The 21,138-nt window shown below is 35.9% G+C and overlaps 1 protein-coding gene and 1 long non-coding RNA gene across 2 annotated transcripts in view; one reads left to right on the top strand and one right to left on the bottom strand.

Annotated features, from left to right (window-relative positions):
* The window catches only part of LOC127549600 (uncharacterized), a 1,392,683-nt gene that overhangs the window by 1,361,687 nt on the left and 9,858 nt on the right, over positions 1-21,138 (top strand). The gene's annotated exons all lie outside the window — the stretch shown is intronic.
* On the bottom strand, positions 1,002-4,080 carry SIX6 (SIX homeobox 6). The gene is made up of 2 exons (XM_051977782.1): positions 3,509-4,080; positions 1,002-2,010 (listed from the first exon to the last, which is right to left on the bottom strand). The coding sequence occupies exons 1-2, from the start codon at positions 4,078-4,080 to the stop codon at positions 1,842-1,844; spliced, it is 741 nt and encodes a 246-aa protein (XP_051833742.1). The 3' UTR covers positions 1,002-1,841.

The raw sequence follows: 21,138 nt of genomic DNA, 5'->3' as shown, positions 1-21,138 counted from the left end.
TCGCCAATCTTCTTATCTAGAATGTATCTTTTAAGCATGAAATGAGACCAATCAGACAAAAAAAGAACAGCTCAAGTGATTTAAAGATCAATGTCAAATTGCATAATATGCAATCCTTTTCGGTGGGAAAAAGCTTAGCCGCTCTAAGGATAGCATTGGGTTTCTTAGAGTAAGAACAGTGGGTGCTTTTTGTTTTGTTGTGCTTTGGAAGGAAGAACGCTAAGGGCTAAGGGCATTTGTCTGATATTTTAAACTGAACCCATTACCAATCATAATAAGGCTCTTGAAGGTTTTATTATATATTTATAACAGATACCACAGTAAGCCAGGAATTTGATTATTTATTCTCCTATTTGGAGGAGGAGAAATTTTAGTTATACCTTTTACTCCTTCATCCCTATATTCTAGCATCATTTTGCCTTACTTTCTGAACCCTAATGAGGAAGAGTAATACAGCTGATAAACTCTAGTTGTTTGTTCCATGACTTCAAATCCAGTTTACTTCCCTTACATATGCCCATTAGTATTTAGATACTTTTAAAATTTATCTAAGTGAGAGCCAGGAAAGAAATAGGAGAGAAGGAGAGGAAAAGATGGCAAAGAAAAGTTTTTACATTGTGTAGATGTCTGTATAGTTTTATATACTTAAAAATTAATGATCATGTCCTGGTTTGTCTTCCACTGTTATTACTCAAAACCTAAAATGTGGGTGTATTATCCACACTGTGGTTTCCTCCATGAAGATGCTCCCTCCACCAATGCAGATAGAAAGCCCTTCAAATGGTATCAATTCTTGATGCTGAATAGATCCATGAAACATTTTAAAAATATAAAAATGTGCATGGGTGCCTTTAAATTTGTTTGTGTGTTAATTTGCATCTCCGGGTACCTGACAGGAAAAAGAGAGGTTAGTTGCTCTAAACAAGCATTTTGGTGCCTCCTAAATGAAATAATATTTCCCCCCATGTGCCACTCTAATTCTGATCAGACAATGAAACACATCCCAGTGAGAGCTTAACATCATCAAAAGAAAGAAAAAACCCAAAATTCTTTCTTATCTTGGGATTACATAACCCCTTGCCCTACAAATGTGAAGGTGTGAAGTTTAGGATTATCTTTAAGAATTTGGAAGCAAATTATATAGGTAATAAAAGTTCCTTACCAGATTATTTTTATTGTTTTACCTTTTCCATACAGTACTGATCCTGCACTAGCCAGCGCACATGCTCTACTACAGGTGTGCACAAAGAAATTACAAGCCCCCAAAAGAAAAAAAAAAGCATAGAAAAACCTACCATGAGATCCCTTAAATAAGTAAATAAACATTTTAAAAAAACCTTTAAAACAAAATATATATATATAAAACAAACAAAAAAATTAGATCCCAATTCACCCCATGTCTTTTTGACATGAAATATTCACGAGAGTTACAGCGCAGGCTCAAACATATTTGCAGCTTAGCATTCATGTTCCGGAGGCATCTTTTCAGCAAGATCCTTTTAGAGAAAGAAAGGGCAGCAGAGACTTGGTATTTAGTTTTTCTTAATTCCTAGTTGCACCCCACTAAGACATTATGCTGTTGTTGTTTTTTGTTTGTTTTTAGTGGGGAAAATGTCTCTCCATCAGGCATTGCATCTATAGCCTGGGATCCTTAGAAAGCAGCTCAGAAGCTTCCCTACGTTGGCAGGTTGCAGGCACTAGCTTTCGTTTGCTCTCTCTTTCTCTGTCCTTTGTTTTATTTTGCTTTTTCTGTTTTGTTTTATTTTACTGTACTTTTTACATATTCCTTCACTTCTTCTGTCTGTGTTTTGTGTATGGGGATGGAGATGGTGACCTGGGCGTCAGATGTCACATTCACTGTCGCTGGATGTGATGGAAATGGCCGACGTGGCGGCTTTGCTAGACAGGCTTGCAGCGGGGCTGGCGACGGCCCCCAGAGGTTCCCCAGCGCTCTCCTCCTCGGTCTGCAGTGACCGACCTGAGCCCTGGGACAGCACCTGCTGCTGTAGCCTGCGGGGAATCAGGGACACAAGATCACAGTTCCGCCACAGATTTGGCTCTTTCCAACCCTTCCCTCCCCTCTCTTCCCTGACCTCCCACATTCGGAGTTAGGGCTCTTCCCATATCTAACTCGTAACCTTTCCCTCATCTTGGACACTTTCACTCAGATTTTAAAGTCCACTTCCAGTTCCAGAATTGACAGGGGAAAGCAACCTGCACATTAAAGGCTCCCCGCAAAAGAATTCTCCTTCTGGACATTACCTTTTCTACTATCCACGACAAGCGGTAAAGCCCAATCCCTGGTCTCTCTATACTCCTCTTGAATTCAAGGAATTTGGGCATTTTGGGTTCCGTAGTTACAAGGGATGCTTCTATTGATATGTAATTTAAAAACGAATAGCAGAAAATGCCAAAGGCCTGTCAGTTCACACAAGGCCTCCATTCACAGGGTAAATAGAGTGGATGATCTGGGAATTAGCTCTGCCTGCTACCCCATCCAGACCTTCCTAATAATTTTTGCTCCTCACTCCTCCCTGAAAGCTCCCTTCACGGCAAGAACAAGAAGCAATGATGGCAAAGAGGGTCCACTTGGGAATTCAGTTGACCCACTTGCTTGCAGGGACTATTTGACGAGATTAACCCGAGCCAGGATTTGACTGTGTGTGTGTGTGTGTGTGTGTGTGTGTGTGTGTGTGTGTGTGTTGGGATTTGTTTGGAGACCTTTCCAAATTGTTACTTGGCTTCTTAGGGCCCTGCCATGAGCGGCTGAAAAAGCCCTAACTGAATTAGTTTCTAGTCTGGATCCCGTCGGCTTAGACAGTCTTGGTGCGGTCTGAGAAGGGCTTGCCTCAGCGATACACCCAGGGGGGACACGACGAAAGAGCAAGTGAATTTGACCCTGGAAAAAAACAAACTAGTGTGTTCCTGGAAAATGGAGATTATTTAAAACGTTTTAAAAGAATTAAGGAAACTGGAACATGGGAGGGAGTAAGGTCAATTTACATGTATTTCTCTATATCAGAAAATAACCCAATCAAGGCTTATCCCCAAAAGGCAGTGTCCGAGAGATCAGTGAGAGGATGAGACCTAATTGGTGATTTTAGAATTTTTAATTTGTTTTCTGTGTTTAACCTAGAGAGGCGATTCCCTCACGCTTTTCCCGGGCCTGGCAGCAGGAGTCACTTCCGGCTGAAAGAATTGCCACCCCAGTCAAGCGCTTACACTCAAAACCCAAACGGAAGGGAGAAAAGGAGCCCCAGAGGAAAGACGTTCACCCACGAGCCCTTGAACTCTTCTGACCTCTTTCAGTTTAAGAGAGATTCAGAAGCCCCTGCCAACATTCCCAAAGGATGTATCTGAGATCCCTTGAATTATCAAAAACTGCAAAATCTCATTTTTAACCTTCAAATATCTTAGTCCCTTTTGATGTTTAAAGAGGCGGAGGAACCTAAACTGCCTTCCTCAAACCCTTAGATACTGCACGGCAGCCAAACACCCAAGTACCGACCTGTTTTTGGCCGCTGCTGCTCTGTCCCTTTGTCTGCGGTTTTTGAACCAGTTGCCTACTTGCGTAGGGGTAAGTCCGGTTGCCTGGGCTAGTTCTCTCTTTTTGCTGGGGTTGGGGTAAGGGTCCTGCAGATACCACTCCCTAAGCAAGTGTCTTGTCCTCTCCTTGAAGCAATGAGTCTTCTGTTCCCCGTCCCAGATGGTCCGAGGTAAAGGGAACTTCTTCCTCACCCGATACTTGTCCACTGGCCCCAGAGGTCGCCCCCGGAGCTTCTCGGCTTCTTGGTAGTGAGCCTCCAGCCACAGGGCCTGTAATTTGGCATGAGATTCCTTGGTGAATTTGTGGTTCTCCAGAATGTGGTAGAGTTCCCGGTAGTTCCCTGTGTGGAAGGCCACAATGGCCCGGGCTCGTAACACCGACTCATTCTTGTTTAGTGCTTCACACGCTGCCGGAGCCACAGGGAGGGACCAAAGAAAGCGGCCCAAACGCTCAATGTCCCCGCTTTCCTCCAGGGTCTCGCATACCCCAGCTACTTGCTGGGGGCTGAAATTCAGAATAGGCAACTGGAACATGGAGAAAACTGCAGAGGCTGCTTTCCCCACCAGTAGCGAAGGAAGGGAATAGAAGCAAATTTCCAGTTTCTCCAGCAAGAGTCCAATGAAGGATGAGGATGAGGATTATTTTCTTGATGAAGGGCTGTACCGACTACTCTTAGGCAGCGGAGGGACTGAAAAGCAGCACCGAATGTCAGTTCTACTGGGAAATGTTGCCAGCACTAGGCTTGTTGCAGGGAAAGGGTGGGGGGGGAGGCGGCAATGTGGAAGGGAGGGAGGGGGAAGATAGAAAGGAGGGAGTGCTGGGAGGAATGGTTTAAAACACACACACACACATACACACACACACACACACACACACACACACACACACACACGTCTAGTTCAGCTGCTTTTGCTCCTGTTTTGCTATTGGACTTGGCAGATTGGTTGCCTGAACGCGGTGGAGACCTCCCAGTCAATCACTGTCAGCATCTGCCAATCAAGACTACGAGGAGCTCAGCAGAGAGATTTCAGCACCTCCCCGAGCTCGACAGCGCCCAGAGCTCTGATACTCACAGTTGGACTTTCAAAGGTATTTTATCCAACTAGGAGAAAAAGATACTGTGTGCTAGGTGGACAATGGGGAGAAAGAAAGGGGAGAGAGCTACTGTATTTTACAATTCTCGAACCTGGCGTTGCCTTTGAGTACCCACTAGCGAAAAACTGCTCCTGGACTTTGGGAGATTGTACTTGCTGGAATTGCTAGTTACATAGAGAGGATAAACAGGGGAAGAAAAAGACGTCCAAGTCTACGATAAGCAACACACAACCCTTCAAGTTACAGGTTCAACTAATTGAAGTCTAAGAAAATTGTGGCTGATTACACAGATTATATGTGTGAGGCCAGTCTATTGAGTCCATTCATTCTTCCATATATTTATTACTGCATATTCATTCCCCCCCCCCCCCCCCCCCCGGAGCTACAAATCTTAAAACGTTGTACAGCAACATGGACAGGAAAGGATCTATAGAAAAAGGTCAATTTCAGTTCCCTACGTTCCGAGATTTCTCTTTCCCGCTTTCCTAAAACACATAATACCACAAGCTTAAAATTTGGAAAGGGAAATACTTTTAGGTCCCATTGATTCTGAGAATAGTCATAAGCTCCCTCAAGAAGAGAAATTTTGTACATATCAAACTTAATTTTTTTTTTTCAAATAAGACTAGCACTTTTAGGTTTTCACTAAACCAACCTACCCTTCAAGTTGAATGAACTTGAACAAATATCTAGAACAACCCCACATAAGAAGTCACATGAAGATCAGGACAGCAAATTAAAAGGTTATTTTCGAGGCTGTAATAAGATATTCAGTTCAACTCTTCCTTGTAACTTGGTCTTACCTCCAACAGCTAAAACGAAAAATTCTTGAAATGAGAATAAGAACTCTTATCTTAGATCTCTCCAACTAAATCTCAGTACATAAAATTTTAAAAAATGAAAGAAAGGAGTAGAATAAGGAGGAATAGGAATAAAAAAGAAAATAAGAAAAAAAAAGACTTCCCATCATTTCTTTGATTAAGGAAAACTGCTTTCTAAATCATTGGAAGATCTTTGGTGCTTTATTCCACGGAATACTTCCCAGGAGGGGCTATCTTAGAAATGACGTTTTCTGGATAATTTTTTAAAAAATAATTTCTTGATTCTTTATATATATCATTTCCCCCATCTTTTTCGCATCTGATAGTTCGATCAGCATTAGTTTAGTTTGAGAGAAACAAGAAAAAGGTGAAGAAAAATACTGGGAACAACTTTTGCTAGGTACTTCTCTTTTAAAAAATGAGCCAGATTGGAATATTCATCATTGGTCTCAGGGCAATGGAACTGAACTGGGCCTGAATGTTTTTTCTTTAGTATCAAGTACAATTTATCTTTTGCCTGTGCGGATTTGGTAAATCAGAAGGCAGATAGATAGCGCAGATGGTTGGAGGTGTCGGGTCATATTAGGCTATGCCTCAGTACAGTGCTAAGCTCATTCTGACGGAAAACTCTGATATTATTTTCACAGATCTACACAGCTCACTAAAGATGGAGGGAGGGAAGGAGAAAAAGGGACTAAGAAGGAGGGAGAAAGGAGAGGAGAGGAGAGGAGAGGAGAGGAGAGGTGAGGAGAGGAGAGGAGAGACAGACAGACAGACAGACACACATACACACACACACACACACACACAGAGAGAGAGAGAGAGAGAGAGAGAGAGAGAGAGAGAGAGAGAGAGAGAGAGAGAGAGAAGCCCTTTGGCCATTTACATCATTTTTTTGTGAGGCAGTTAACTAGACAGAAAGGCTTTCACTGCTGCTCATTTTTATAAAACCCGACAGGACTTAGACAAATAACGGCGGTGTTGACAATGATTAAAATACTCAGAACCTTCCTAATTAGGGAGAACCCAGGCAAAGGAAACTTTTTAGTTTTAGATTCTCTTTGACTTTCCCCTACAAGACTATTCAGAAGTGATTGAAGAATTCATTGAAATTTATTGATTTAAATATAAATGCTGCATTGATAATATGTATGCTTCTGGTACGTTTACAATGAATCAATTTTAAAAGTTGATAGAAACAGGTAGTTCTCTTTTGCAATTCTTTGGCTTGTCCTGCATAGAGAAGGAAGAACTGGGAAGAGATCAAAGCTTCTACTCTGGTTAATAAGAAAGTACTATTCCTTTTCCCCTGCATTTCTGTCATTTGCAAAGAGGTATTGTTTTCTGCTCCCATTTCCCACTGCATTAGACTTTTGAGGTTCTCTCCTTTTCCATTTCGAGTCACACTTTCAGATCCTTTTCACGCCTTCGCAAGGCTAGCCTGCGGGGATCTAGGGAACAGAAAAAGAACTATGGCTTCTGCAGCTGCCTAAATCTCCCATGTTCCTGTAGAATAAATGTATCCGTATGTACCCCAAGTCCAACTCTCCTAGTCTGTAGGACTATGTGTTCTAAAAATTGTATTTTCCCCCTTTCCTTTCCTGTATAGAATTGAGAAGAATGGTCTAAACAAAAGCATTCAAAGAGACCTGGATTTTTGTGGGCAAATATATGAAAGTGATTGAAAGGTAGGATAATTTGAACCTGGAAGGATGCCTTGAGGAAAGGATATGTTTTTTGGTGGAAGTTTAATTTACTTGGGGAAAGAGGAAAAAGTAAAGCAGAGTTGTAGAATTAGAGAATGATTCATAGAAAGATAATCTAAAAAGTAACTGGGCAAAATTTATCCCTTTATAAAATTGAAAAATACAAACTTAAGTCCCTTTGAAATGTTCACTCTTGCTCATAAACACATGAAAAGTGAGATGAGTTCTGGAAGTATATAATCATTAGCTTAGGGTTGATTCTAAATGAATAAATAAGCTTAGAATTCTCCAGATATTATATGGGTTTTAGATACCTATCTGAAAAATGGGAGTAAAAATACTTATACCATTTCACAGAGGTGTTTGGGTGTATGACTTTTTTTTAGATGAGAAAAGTTTGACTTTATATTGTTGGAAACATTCAGGTAGCTGGTGAATTCCATAATAAAGACATCTGTGAAAATCTTGAGAGAGAGTAGGTCTAAAAAGAAGTTGGACAAAAGCCCTGAGTAAAGGATTCACATCTTTTTCCTCTATTTCAAGTCGTTTGGAACTTTGTGATTTTTCTCTTGTTTACTTTGTGGTTCATTCTAGGCAGATATGAACTATTTTAAATTTTGCTTGGTACACATCTAATCTATACTGGTAGAGCAAAGGGCAAGAGCTTTGATCAACAGAAGAAGGAAGGAGGAGGAGGAGGAGGAACAAGAGAAGAAGGAGAAGAAAGAAAGATATGAATTGTTGAGTATATATAAATTTAATACTGGAGGTGCCTTTACATGCTTTTATTATAAATATCCAGTTGTATAAACCCTCTAAATGAACTCATGTTAAAAATTAATACCAGAAAGCTCAGTCTAAAAATTTTAATAAGTAATGGGAAGTTTTCTCCTACTTTCTGTCACATTTTCTTTTCTTTTTCAGGATAAAAAGGACATTCCCTAGTTTTGTTGTTGTTGAGTTGTGTCTATCTCTTTGTGATCCCATAGATCACCAATATTGTTCATGGTGTTTTCTTGGCAAAGATACTGGAATGGTTTGCTATTTCTTTCCTCCATGGATTAAGGCAAACAGAGATTAAGGGACTTGCTCAAATCACACAAATAGAGTCTAAGGCTGCATTTGAACTCAGGTTTTTCCAATACTAGGTCCAGAGCTCTATCTACTGAGCCACCTAGATGTCTTTTCCTAGTTTTTCCTAGGTCTTCTCCAATTATCACATAGAATGAACCACAACCTACGTTCCAGGAAGTATAAAGGAAATAGCATCACAATTCTCAGATTTGATTGCTGTGATCATAAAATGAATTAAATGATACTAAGCATAATTTTGGTTTGCTATTATTTCATATAATATTGGAATTAAAAGTATGAAGTGGACAGGAACTTGATTTTTACTGTGATAGTTAACTATACTTGAATTATTTGATAATCATGTACTAAAATGAAGATAATCTTTGTTAGATCTCAGTGGCACATGGCTGGAAGATGATGACTCCAGAGGTTCTTGCTTTTGGTGATTTTGGTGTCATTTTTATGTATTACAGTCATGTGTTCTTTCAGAGGCCAGCTTTTTTTTTTAACCACTCAAATGTACCTTTTAAAAGCTATTTAAAAACACAAGTAATTACTACATGTTAATTTTTAAGCATTTAAGCCATTTTTCTAAGTTAAATGTAATTTTTTATACTACATATAATTAAAGAAATTAGGACTCTTATTTTCTAATGATGCCCTGTCTCCCCATTTTTTGTCCTCTTCATAACCAATATGAAGAACATCAAATTAATTGAACATTCAGTCTTACCAGTTTTTAACTTTCTATTTTTTTTATTACAAATATTTTTTTTAACTCTCTCCTACCTCCCTACATTGGAAAAAGGAAAACAAAATTCTTATTAAATGTAATAGTTAAGCAAAACAAATTCCTGAATTGGCCATGACTCTGTATGTATGTGTATGCATGTAGACAAATATATATATTCACACACACACACATATACAGTTATTTTTGTGGACAGCTAGATGGTGAAGTAGATTGTTGAAACTGGAAGACCTGAGTTCAAATCTGATCTTAGACATTTACTAACTGTGTGATCCTGAGGAAGTTACTTAATTTCTGTCTGTCCTAATTTCCTCATCTGTAAAATGGGAATAATAATAGCACTTATCTCCCAGAGTAGTTGTGAGAATAAAATGAATTAATATTTGCAAAGCAGTTGGTAAACATTAAAGCACCACAAATACTAGCTATTATTATGTATATGCATTTATATGGATGTATATATATGTTATATTCACATTATATAGACAGATATTATACTGATATTTACACATACACATATATATATGTGTGTATGTGTATTTATACCCTGTCAGACAATGTATAGTATGCTTCATTATCTAGCCTCTGGAGTTGTGGTTGGTCATTGAATTAGAGTTCTAAAGTTTTTTCAAAGTTTGTCAATATAATATTGTTATTGTATGAATTATTCTGATTCTTCTCATTTAAGCCAATATAAATTCACACAAGTCTTCTCAGGTCTCTATGAAATCATCCTTTTGGTCATTTTTTCAATTGTCACAATAGTAATCATTTATACCGTGATTTGTTCAATTGTTCCCCAGTTGATGGATACCTCCTTGGCTTCCAGTTCTTTGCCATTAAAAAAAGAAAGAAATGCTATAAACATTTTTGTATATATGGATGCATTTTCTCTTTTAAAAAAAGCCTGTGTAGTAGTATAGTCTAGCACTCACTAGGGTACTCACTAGGTCAAGGTGTACAACATTTAGTAGCATTTTGGTCATAGTTTCAAATTGTTTTCCAGAATTCTTAAATCAATTCACAGCTTCTTTAACAGGACTTTAATGTATCTATTTTCCCACAACCATTCTGATATTTGTCATTTTCATTTTTGGTGTCAGTTTTACCAATCTAATAAGTGCCAGGTAGAATCTCATTTTAAGTTTGGATTTAATTATTAAGATTATAAATATTATAATATGGGCTATTTTATATGATTTAATTTTTTTCTTTGAAAATTATTTATACACTGACTATGGGAGAGTAATGGGAAATAGCTTTTATCATTTTTATCATAATTTCAGAATTTTATTTTTTGATAGCTTTTTATTTTTCAAAAACATGCAAAGGTTGTTTTCAGCATTCACTCCTGCAAAATCTTGTGTACCATATTTTTTCTCCCTCCCTCCCCACCTTTCTCCTCCTCTAAACAGTAAGTAATCCAAGATAGACTAAACATATGCAGTTTTTCTAAACATATTTCCACATTTTGTCATTCCGCACAAGAAAAATGAGATCAAAAAGGAAAAAAGAGAAAAAACAAGTAAGCAAACAACAACAAATGTTGAAAAGACTATGTTGTAATTCACATTCAGTTCCCATAGTTCTCTCTCTGGATGCATCATAAGTCCATTGGAATTGATAGCTCTTAATCTTAAAAATTTAAGTTAATTCTATAAATATCTTGAAAATAAGTTCCTTATCAGAGAAACTTGAGGTTTTCCCTCCCTAGTTTTTTGTTTTCCTTATAATTTTAGATGTGTTGATTTTATTTGGGCAGAATACACAATTTTTAAAAATGTATTGGCTGTATAAGTAAGATCCAGAATTAGCACCTTAACTCTGAATTTTTTTTTATTTCATCCAATATGCTGAATGTAATGCAGAAAAAATGAATTCTCTTTCTTATGATTTTCTATGCACAAATACTATTTGGATTAATGCCACCTTCATAATTTTGAAGGTTTCATAGCTGCTACTATGACAATTAGTATTATATTTCATGGATAAAGTAAGGATCAAAATGAAATCATTTATTTTATTGAATTTTTTTAATTTTCAAAGATTCACTGATTGTAATTAAAATTGTTTATATTTTAGTGCCCTCCTCTGTAGAGTTCTGAACCTACTCAAGAAAAATAACTTCAAAATAACTTAAAATTTGTGTTTAATAGAAAAAATAATTATAGCATCTGTTTTTCATGAAAAAAATCTTATCTTTTGGAAATAAAGATTTACCTATAGTATTTTAAATGATAGGTTATAACACTTTTTTATTTGGCTTATGCTTTGTGGCTATACACAAATCAGAGCTAGAAGAATCTTTACATATGATCTAATTTAACCTGTTTATTTTGTGATAAGGAAGTTGAAACTAAGAATGATGAAATTTGCTTATTCATATACACTCTACCCCATCTCTCAGAGATATAACTAAATTCAATTGGTAAAGGAAAAATGTATCTTAGTATTTACATTTATGTTTTACCTTTCTGTTTGTTATTCACAGACAAATTCAAAGCAAACTAAGGCAAGCTAGGATAAATAGGGTAATAACTCCATCCAAATATTTCTTAAACTACATGAAGTGTCTCAAGGTTTTATTCATGTAAATAAAGAGAGGATTAATACTTAAAAATAAAACAATTTAGCATGAATAATAAAACTTCTTATTATTACATTTCTTTTTTTCCTGGTTCATTCTCACCAGTAGCAGATTACTTGATTTATGATAAAGTATTATCATATAAAAATAATATCAGATTTATAAGCAAATATTGAAATAAGCATAAAGTGTCCTTTCAAGAATATATGTAGAAAGATAAACTTCAATAAAATAAAATCAAGCTGGTCTGTTTAATACACTCTGAGATAATCACATCAATGAAAATAACAATATTATGATGTTACATATTATTGAATAAATAGTAAATTTAAGAGTATTTTTGAAGATCAAAGCAGCTTACCACTCAATTTTTATAGTTTAGGTAAGAAAATTGATTTATCAGTTATCTTCTAAAATATTATCAAATATAAATATTGCCAGTTTTGTTAAGAAATATTGAAATAACCATAGCAACCTTTTAAGAATAAATATAATATAATTACATGTTATCTATTAAATATTATAATAAGATAGTATTTTACTCTTAAAATAGGAAAAGATCCATCCTGTAAAGATCCATAGGATTGAAAGCAAAAAAGTGATCCAGAAGTAAAAAATATAAGGCAAAATATTCTCCTGAGTTAATAAACAAAGACTAGCCAAGATATTTTTAGGCAACTTCTGATCTAGTGAATCATTTTTCAGCTTGACATTTTTAAAAACATTGATTTTTAGCAGAGAAAGGTTCTTTGAAATTATTTAAGCTAACTATTATATTTTATTATTTTTAACTTGTCAAACAACAAGAAACACTGATATTTCCATATACAAAGAATAGAAAAAGAGGACTGTATATGAAATTTTGAATCTCTATTGATCTCTATTGCTTATAGGTTTTTAAATACACACACACACACACATATATATTTAGGGGACAGGGGAAAATGAAGTGAATTTAGATCAGAAAATGAAATAAATTTGAATTAAAAATTGAAGAATATAATATATCCAATACATTAGTTTCAAAACCATCTTGCTTGTTTATGTATTTCTAATTAGAATTACTTTTGTAAGGCAGGGGTCCATTGAGAGAATTTTGGGGTGTCCTTGGTATAGAGATCCAGAGGACATTAGCCTGGTCCTCCAAAAGAATCACTTCTTGTTACAAGGCATAAGAATCCCTGGGAAATTTTGAGTAAACTCCCTTTGGAATTTAACACTTGGAAATTTTGTCTGGATTACCCTATACATTGAGGGAATTGTGGAAGTTTTTGCTCAGGACAGTTTGGCTTCTTACCTGACAATAAAAGAATGACTTTTAGTTGATCTTGGGTCCTAAATCTATGTGGAAAAATTGTCATCGGTTTTGGGAGCTAGACTATCTAGCTCCCAAGTCAGATAAGATAGACAAGAAAAGTCTGACTTGAATTCAAGTTTCTCCATTAGGGGAAGCTTGACTTTTCATCTTTTTGCATTTTCCCTTTTGTTTCTTTTATTTTCCATCCATTTTTATTTTTTATCTCATATTTGGGATAGGCCCTTGTTATGTACTAAGCAAAAAAAAAAAAAAAATCTAAAAAACTTAAAAAAAAACCTAAGCAAAAAAAAATTGGTGTGTAAAATATGATTTATCTACTACATTATTCTGTACTGAGCATAACTGAAATTTCTCTTTAAATTTGGAATTGTGCAACATTTATGCAAAACGATCCATTTGCTTTGATTCAAGACATTGGAAAAGGACATTTTTGAGCCCCCTTATGACCCTAGAAGTCTCTTCTATATTAGTAATAAGAATAATAAAATTGCTAGATATGCCCATATACCCCATAGATTTGCTGAGGACAGGAAATGTTTCAAGGAAATGTTTTAGCATATGTTTGGGTATACATGATGCAAGTGTCTTTCCTGGTAACCATGAAACTCACCGGCTGTTGAGAAAGAACTTTGTGGAAATACAAAAGGTCAATCCTCATTCCTCAAGCTTTACTTCTGATTTGTAAAGATTACTCTTTGTGTTTTGGAGGGGCAGTATAGGGGAGAGTTCCCTCCTCGCTTTTAGGGCTATGAGTTAGAATATTGCCTCCTTGGCAAGTGTGTCTGGGTTGAACTTGACTCTTGTATATGCTTTCTTTCTTTCAGTAGAGTCTTGTGAATTCCTAAAAGTTAACTGGCATTTTCTCCTTTCACCAGGCACCTGAGCAGTTGTGGCAACCACAGCCATAGTGGAAGTGGCAAACTGACTGAGAGTTGTGCAGAGAGAGAATTCATTGGAAAGAAGAGAGACCACTTAGCATTAAGAATTAATAGAAGCAAAATTTAAAATAGCTATTAAACTGTCCTGTTGCAATTGTTCCATTGAAGCTTGTGCACTAGCTTTTCAAATGACTGAAATGGTTTTATGACTACCTGTTGCTAAGTGTTGCCTCTATGTGTGGTGATTACAACTGCCTGTTTTATACCTGATTCATGTCATTTTCGGGTTATCTTTTTATACTTTGTCATTTCTCCACTTCTATCCAAACTACTGAGGAGTATTGTTTAGATCAGAGCTGACTATATGGCTGTTCTCCAGGAAACAGACTGGGACAAGAACTAAAGGGATCTAGGAGCCTTGTTCCTTTATTGAAGAGACAGGCAACCCCAGAACAATGAACCCAGGGTAACCAATGAGGGCAGGTAAATGAAAGGCTATTGTAGTCTCAGCCTACTGGTGCTGAACTTTCCAAATAGCTAGATATTTTACTTCTCACTTTAGAAATGGACACTGACTGATCAACCTTAATGTCTTTCTAATGTTTTCTCTCCTGAAAATAGCTAAATTATCTAATGTAAAAGCTTTTCCTCTGGTGATCCATCACCCTTCTGGTCTAAACTATTGCTACCAATGCTGCAGTCACAGATCTCCAGACCTTTAAAAATTCCCAAGGTCACCTGGGCACTTCCACCTCAGAATATTCATTTGTGTAATATTGGAAATGACCACGCACAAAGAGAAACAAAGATAATTTCCCTTCTCCTTGTTCCTGATCAGTAGATTATGGTTAATCTCCATCTCTCCCAACACTAGCTGACGCATGGTTGAGTTCACTATCATAAGGGTACAGGATCTTGTTCTTTACCACTCCTCCTTACAGTCAAAATTTGTTCTTAAAAAATCATAGCCAAGAGACTCCAGTCGACAGACTGAAATCCATGAAGAAATCCTAGCCATGAGTAGTCTCTTCTTTTTAAAATTCCCCTGAATCATCAGCAGTTCCTGATCAGCAGCCAATTAGGGGATCATTCCAAATGCTCGATTTACCTTTGGCCTGAAATAGACTCTGCTAAATTTCCAGACATAGATTATCCACGAGTACTCTCTACAGCCTTCCAGGAAGGACAAATCAGAAGAAGCAAGTTTCATGACCTTGCTGCTTAAAGAATCACTAATGATCTAAATTTAGACACCTTCATAGAGGAGATCTTTATAATAGTGATGTCCTTCAACTCACATGACCGACTGGATTTCCAAATAATACCCATTCCTTCTCCTTTAAAGGTTTTTTTTTTTTTAATGTTTTATATTACTTCATATTCTTGGTTCTTTGGTTCTCTGTGAAAAGCCTATAAACAAACACTTAAATTACAAGGTAGTCATTGGAAATGGACTTTCCTATTCTGTAATACTATCTCATCTGATTGCTATTGCTATCAGGTTGGAGAAATCAATAGACTGAATAGATAAACTCCAAAAGGCTGACTTCAGTTATAAGACAAATGTATTTGCACTGGTTTTAGGTATCTTTTGGAGAGAAATGTGGGGAATAAAACACTTTCAATGGTTGGTCTCAAAGCTGAAAAGCAATCATTTTGGCTTTGATTTGTTTTTAATTATGCAGTTTTTGCACATCAATTTGGCATCATCTGGAAAGAAACCAGATAAGAAATAAATTTCATTAATAATTTCTGCCACTTGGTCTGAATTATGCACTGGTCTTAGAGTTTTCCTAAAGATAATGCCTAAAATTAATAATAATAATGGAAGACATCTGTTTTGAAAATCTTTTTCCATAAAATATTTCAAAGAACATTCTATTCTGAGAGTGAATTTGTTGTTCAATCATTTCAATCATGTTCAAATTTTTGTGATCCCATTTGGGTTTTCTTGGCAAAGATACTGGGGTTGTTTGTCATGTCCTTTTCCAGTTCATTTAACAGATGAGGAAAACTAAGGCAAACATGGTTAAGTGACTTGCCCAGGGTCACATGGCTAGTAAGTATCTAAGATCAGATTTGAACTTGGAAAGATAAGTCTTCCTGACTCCAGGCCCAGCACTATGTGCACTACAGTGCCACCTAGCTGCCAAGAGTGATAGAATTAATTAGTATTATGTTGGCTTTGAAAATATAAAAATAATTTTTATAGTTTATCTGTATTTTCCTTATATTACAGGGTTTAAACAAAATCCTTCTTCTCTTTGAAAAATACTTTTACACTGCAAGAAATGACCAGCAGGATGAATACAGAGAGGACTGGCGAGACTTACATGAACTGATGCTAAGTGAAATGAGCAGAACCAGGAGATCATTATACCCTTCGACAACGATATTGTATGAGGACATATTTTGATGGAAGTGGATTTCTTTGACAAAGAGACCTAACTGAGTTTCAATTGATAAATGATGGACAGAAGCAGCTACACCCAAAGAAAGAACACTGGGAAACGAATGTGAACTATCTGCATTTTTGATTTTCTTCCCTAGTTATTTTTACCTTCTGAATCCAATTCTCCCTGTGCAACAAGAGAACTGTTCGGTTCTGTACACATATATTGTATCTAGGATATACTGCAACATATCTAACATATATAAGACTGCTTGCCATCTAGGGTAGGGGGTGGAGGGAGGGAGGGGAAAAATCAGAACAGAAACGAGTGCAAGGGATAATGTTGTAAAAAAATTACCCTGGCATGGATTCTGTCAATATAAAGTAATTATTAAATAAAAATTAAAAAAAAAGAAAGAAAAATACTTTTACAAAGCTTTTTTTGGTCACCCCCATCAGTAACAACTTTCCCCCACAAACTTCACATAATATTGTTATGGGCCAGAACTTGAAACAAAGGATTCTTACAAAGTACTAAGTGAGTGGAATTGATAGAGACAATGGTTATCTAGTTTAGCATGGTTCAGTATGATTGACTTAATCTTACAGCAAATAATGGTTTCCTAGTGATATAATGATTGGTTTATACTCAGTGTAGAGCATATAAGCTAGGAGCTTTAGTCCAGGTAGATTCCGGGAGATTCAGAAGCCAGAGAAGACAGGCAGGAGCTCAAGCTCTTGGAACCAAGGCCAGACATTCATTTGATCTTCAGTCAAGCCACTGGTGGCAGGCTCTCCTCCTTCGCTTTTCCACTGAAACTAAGACTCCAGAAGGCCTCCGGAAAACTAGCCGAGTCCCAAGTGAAGGAGATAGGACTTGGAAAGAAACCATAAAGGATTTGGAATTTAACACCTGGATGTTCTCGTGGTGATTATTCTGACTGAAATGAAGGTGCCCCAGAGACCCCAAGAAAACCAAACCAAAGAACATTACATAATATTTTGTTTTTTCATAACTTTATAATATGATTATAATCCTAGATTATATATTATAACTATCTCTGTTGATATCATCCCTTTAATAAACCATAAGTTTCATGAGAGTTATGACTTTGATTTAAGCAACTATTACTATAATTCCTGCTGCTACTGTGTACATTTAACTTGTACTATCTCTATTAGTGAATTATCACAATTTAATATGTCATGTAATTTAAATAAATGAATGAACAAGATAATATAGAGGCATAGTAGAAAAAGTTCTAGATTTGGGTTCTGAATTTAAATTCTAACTATTACTTGCTCAAGTGATTTTTTTAAAAAGACAACCATTCTAGCCCCAGTTTCAACACCAGGTTTACCTGAAACACAAGGAGTCTGTGTTCTCCTCACTTTTCCTCCCATTTGGAAAGAGGCTGAGTAAAAATCCCTGCAAATTATAAGGGGGACTTTTTTTTTCCTCCATTACTATTAGCAATTTCCTTTTCTTAGAGGTGGAGTCCAGCCTCACTCCTTAGCAGGCCCCTGACTCCAATTAGCTCCGTCTTCTGGGGGAAATCTAAGTGAGCTCTGAAGTTAAACTTTAATTTTCTTCTATAGAATCATTTATAAAAGAAAGAGTGGCTTAATAACTCCAGAGGTTATTTTTTTAATCTTCCCATCCAGAACTTCAAGGTCCTAACATAGTATGTGAAATGCAGAACCTTTCAGGGCCATCCCTCTACATACATTCTGACATACCTGTTGATGATGAGAACCCTCTTATTTACAAAAAAAGGAAATCAGGTTTATAAACTACCAACAGCAATAGAACCTTAAAAATAGGACATGAGTTTTTCCCAAATCTGTTTAAATATATGGAGAGAGAAGAAAAGAAAGGAAAAAGATCAAGGGACAGTTTACTATCACTGAGGTCCTTTCTCTGTTCAGGTTGTTGCACTTGTTTCTGCTGGAGGCAGCCATCTCTTGCTTATTTCCCCATTTCAGAAATTTCCATTTCTCTCCTGATGGGTAAACTGTTCATCCTGTTCCAGCACCTGCTTCAACTGTTGAAGACGCCAGAAGTAACAGGAATGATGGTGGGAGCAGCCAGAAACTTATGTTATTTATTCGGGGGAATGCTATATCTGGGGTGTCTCTTAGCTAGACCTTCTCAAAACTGCCAGATTTCATAATCCCTTGCCTAAATCCTATGAGATATTTCTACTATCTTATAAATAGGCTAAGAGGGGATGAGGGAAAACTCTTCTCAGGACGTTAAATCTTCGTTAAAAAATATTTATCTCAATGAAGTTCTCAGAATCCTCTCCTGAGAGTAGCCAAAATCTAATAGGGAAGATTTCCCCATAATGATCCATCATCCCTCTGGTAAAAACTGCCAGTAAACATTGCTACTGTGCTGTAGCCATAGGCCACCAGACCTTCTAAAATTTTCAAGATCATCTGAGCACCTCTATTTCAGCATACTCATTTATCTAATACCAGGAATGACCTTGCACAAAGAGACAAAAATAGCCAAAACTCAATATCTATATTCAGCCAGTATTTTTTTGGTTAATCTCAATCTCCCCCAAAAGTGGTACATAGTAATAACAAGTCTTTGAGAAGTAATATGATATGGTGGACAGAGGCTAGCTTTGGAGTCTGGATGACATTGGTTTAAGTTCTGTCATTGATATATACCAGTTGTATGACCATGGGGAATTCATAGTATCCCAATTTTTTAAGATTACAAATTACAGAAAAATTATTGATCTGTAACAGTGGAGGGAGTTTCCATACTGGAAAGATCTCATAATTTTGAAATCATTGGTTCAGACCAAAACAAAAAAATAGTAGTTTCTGTTTGAAACAGGCATGGTTATATGACTATAACAATTTTTACAATTTTTAATTGCTATAGGATCACCTCACCTATTCTGAATTTAATCACATATTTATTTGGCAATCTCTTTTCTCTGCAACACAATTAAATTTGAAATGGATTTTTTTTTAAAAGGGCCTATCTGTAAGCCAAAATATATATCAGAAAGTTCATATATCCTCAAGCAATTCACAAAATACATACACACTTTTTAGAAGTTGATACTTTTTTTTCAAATGAAATATGACTTTAAAGTGGATTTTTTAACTACATGATTGTGGAAAGGAAGATATCAAGAAGTAATTTATTTTCCTGCCTCTAAATAGATGAATTCTTTGGCATCTGAGGTTCTCTACCCTTTTATTAGAGAGCTACATAGATAGAATTTGGACACCCTTCTAATTTTCAATGAGCATTACAATAAAAAAAAATCCTTACTTATGTTTGAAATCTCAAAGCAATTTAAGCCATGTTAACACTTTTCAGAGATGAAGAATCACTGATAACTTTTCAAATACTCAAAGCTCATTATGCTTACCTTTTAGAAAAATTTTTTCTTTTGTTGATTAATGGTATATTAATGGAGTCAATTTATACTTTCAAAATGAGGAACCAAATGACATCATCAATGTTGAATGTAAGAATTTTTTTCTGATGCAAATCCATTAATTCTAGTGTTATATTTGTTGTTGCTTTTAAACTAATTAATTCATATTCAGTATGTACTTAAATTCCCAAGGCTTTTTCTTCCACACTGGGCCTGTCGAGGGCCTCCCTTTAGCATCTGAGAATCTGTTTTTAGAATAATAATTTATTGTAGCCTACTACACATTCATTATTGAAATAAGCTCTTGTTCCTGGCATATGCTTTGCAATAGTAATAGTAGACATAATAAAATTTTTGCTAAATGAATTAGTTAAATTATAGGGTTCAAACTAAAAACAGGGATTTGTAGTTTTCTGTGAATGATAAAAATAGAATAATACCATGAGAAAATAGAGCAGCATATAGGTCTCAATGGGGTTGCCCCTAAATATAGTTAATACTATCAAAACACAATGTCTTTGAGTGACATTGAAAAATAATTATTTCCAATAATCATATGAAATACTTTTTTGTGACTCTTTTAAAAGGTTTTTCAATTAAAATAAAGCAGCTTTTATTAATTGCTTCCACAAAAGTCTTATGCTCATAGTGACTCTGGATTCCAGAAGTCAACAAGTTTTGACTTCTTCAAACATAATGGAAATTATGTCTCAGCAATCTTAAGGGAGAATGTGGTGCTGAATGTGTCTCAGCAACATGGCAAATTGGCTAGAGTGCTTGAAGAAAAAAAGGACCTGCTTTTCAATTCCGCCACTGACATCTCAGCTTATAGGAACATAGAATTAGAACTGGAAAGGATTATCTAGTCTAATGACCTCAGTTTATGAGGAAACCGAGACTCCATGAAATTGTGACTTGCTTCAGGTCTTATAGATAATAAGTAGCAGATCTGAGGTTGAAATCCAGGTTTCCTGACTGCAAATACAACTCTTTCCCCACTGTACCACAATATCAAACAGTGGCTATGTGACTAAGGGAAAATCAATTAACTTCTCTGAGTGTCAGTCTCCTCATTTGTAAAAGAGAAGTAATAATAACTCTAATTCTTGCTTTATGGGATTACTGTGAGGTTCAAATGAGGTAATATAAAGTATTTTTCAAACATATAAACATGTTGTTATTGTTTCCCTATCTGTGCATACAAATATTCATCATCAATTAGTCATGAAGTCATGGCAATATCCCTTAGTTTTATATAGTACCTTTTTACTTCTTTAATGATAGTAGTAGAATAATAAAAAAGGGGCTGGAGAGTGCTAAAAATCACAAAATTATTATGATGTATAAATATTAATTTAAGTCTGAATGATAAATATGATAAGCATTTTTTCTCCTTTTTATTTTCTTTTTTTCTGGTTATATATGTACATTAATTTTTTAAAAATACACATTACTTTATGAATCATATTGGAAGAGAAAAATCAGAACAAAAGGGAACAAAGTGGCAAGGGAAAAAAACAAGAGAAAAAAAGAAAAAAAGTGAATATAGAATATGTTGA

The sequence above is a fragment of the Antechinus flavipes genome, chromosome 2 (assembly GCF_016432865.1).
Source record: "Antechinus flavipes isolate AdamAnt ecotype Samford, QLD, Australia chromosome 2, AdamAnt_v2, whole genome shotgun sequence".
In the NCBI taxonomy this organism is placed as follows: Eukaryota; Metazoa; Chordata; class Mammalia; order Dasyuromorphia; family Dasyuridae; genus Antechinus; species Antechinus flavipes.
The sequence above is the reverse complement of the archived record's forward strand: the minus strand, read 5'-3'. Positions and strand labels throughout refer to the sequence as shown.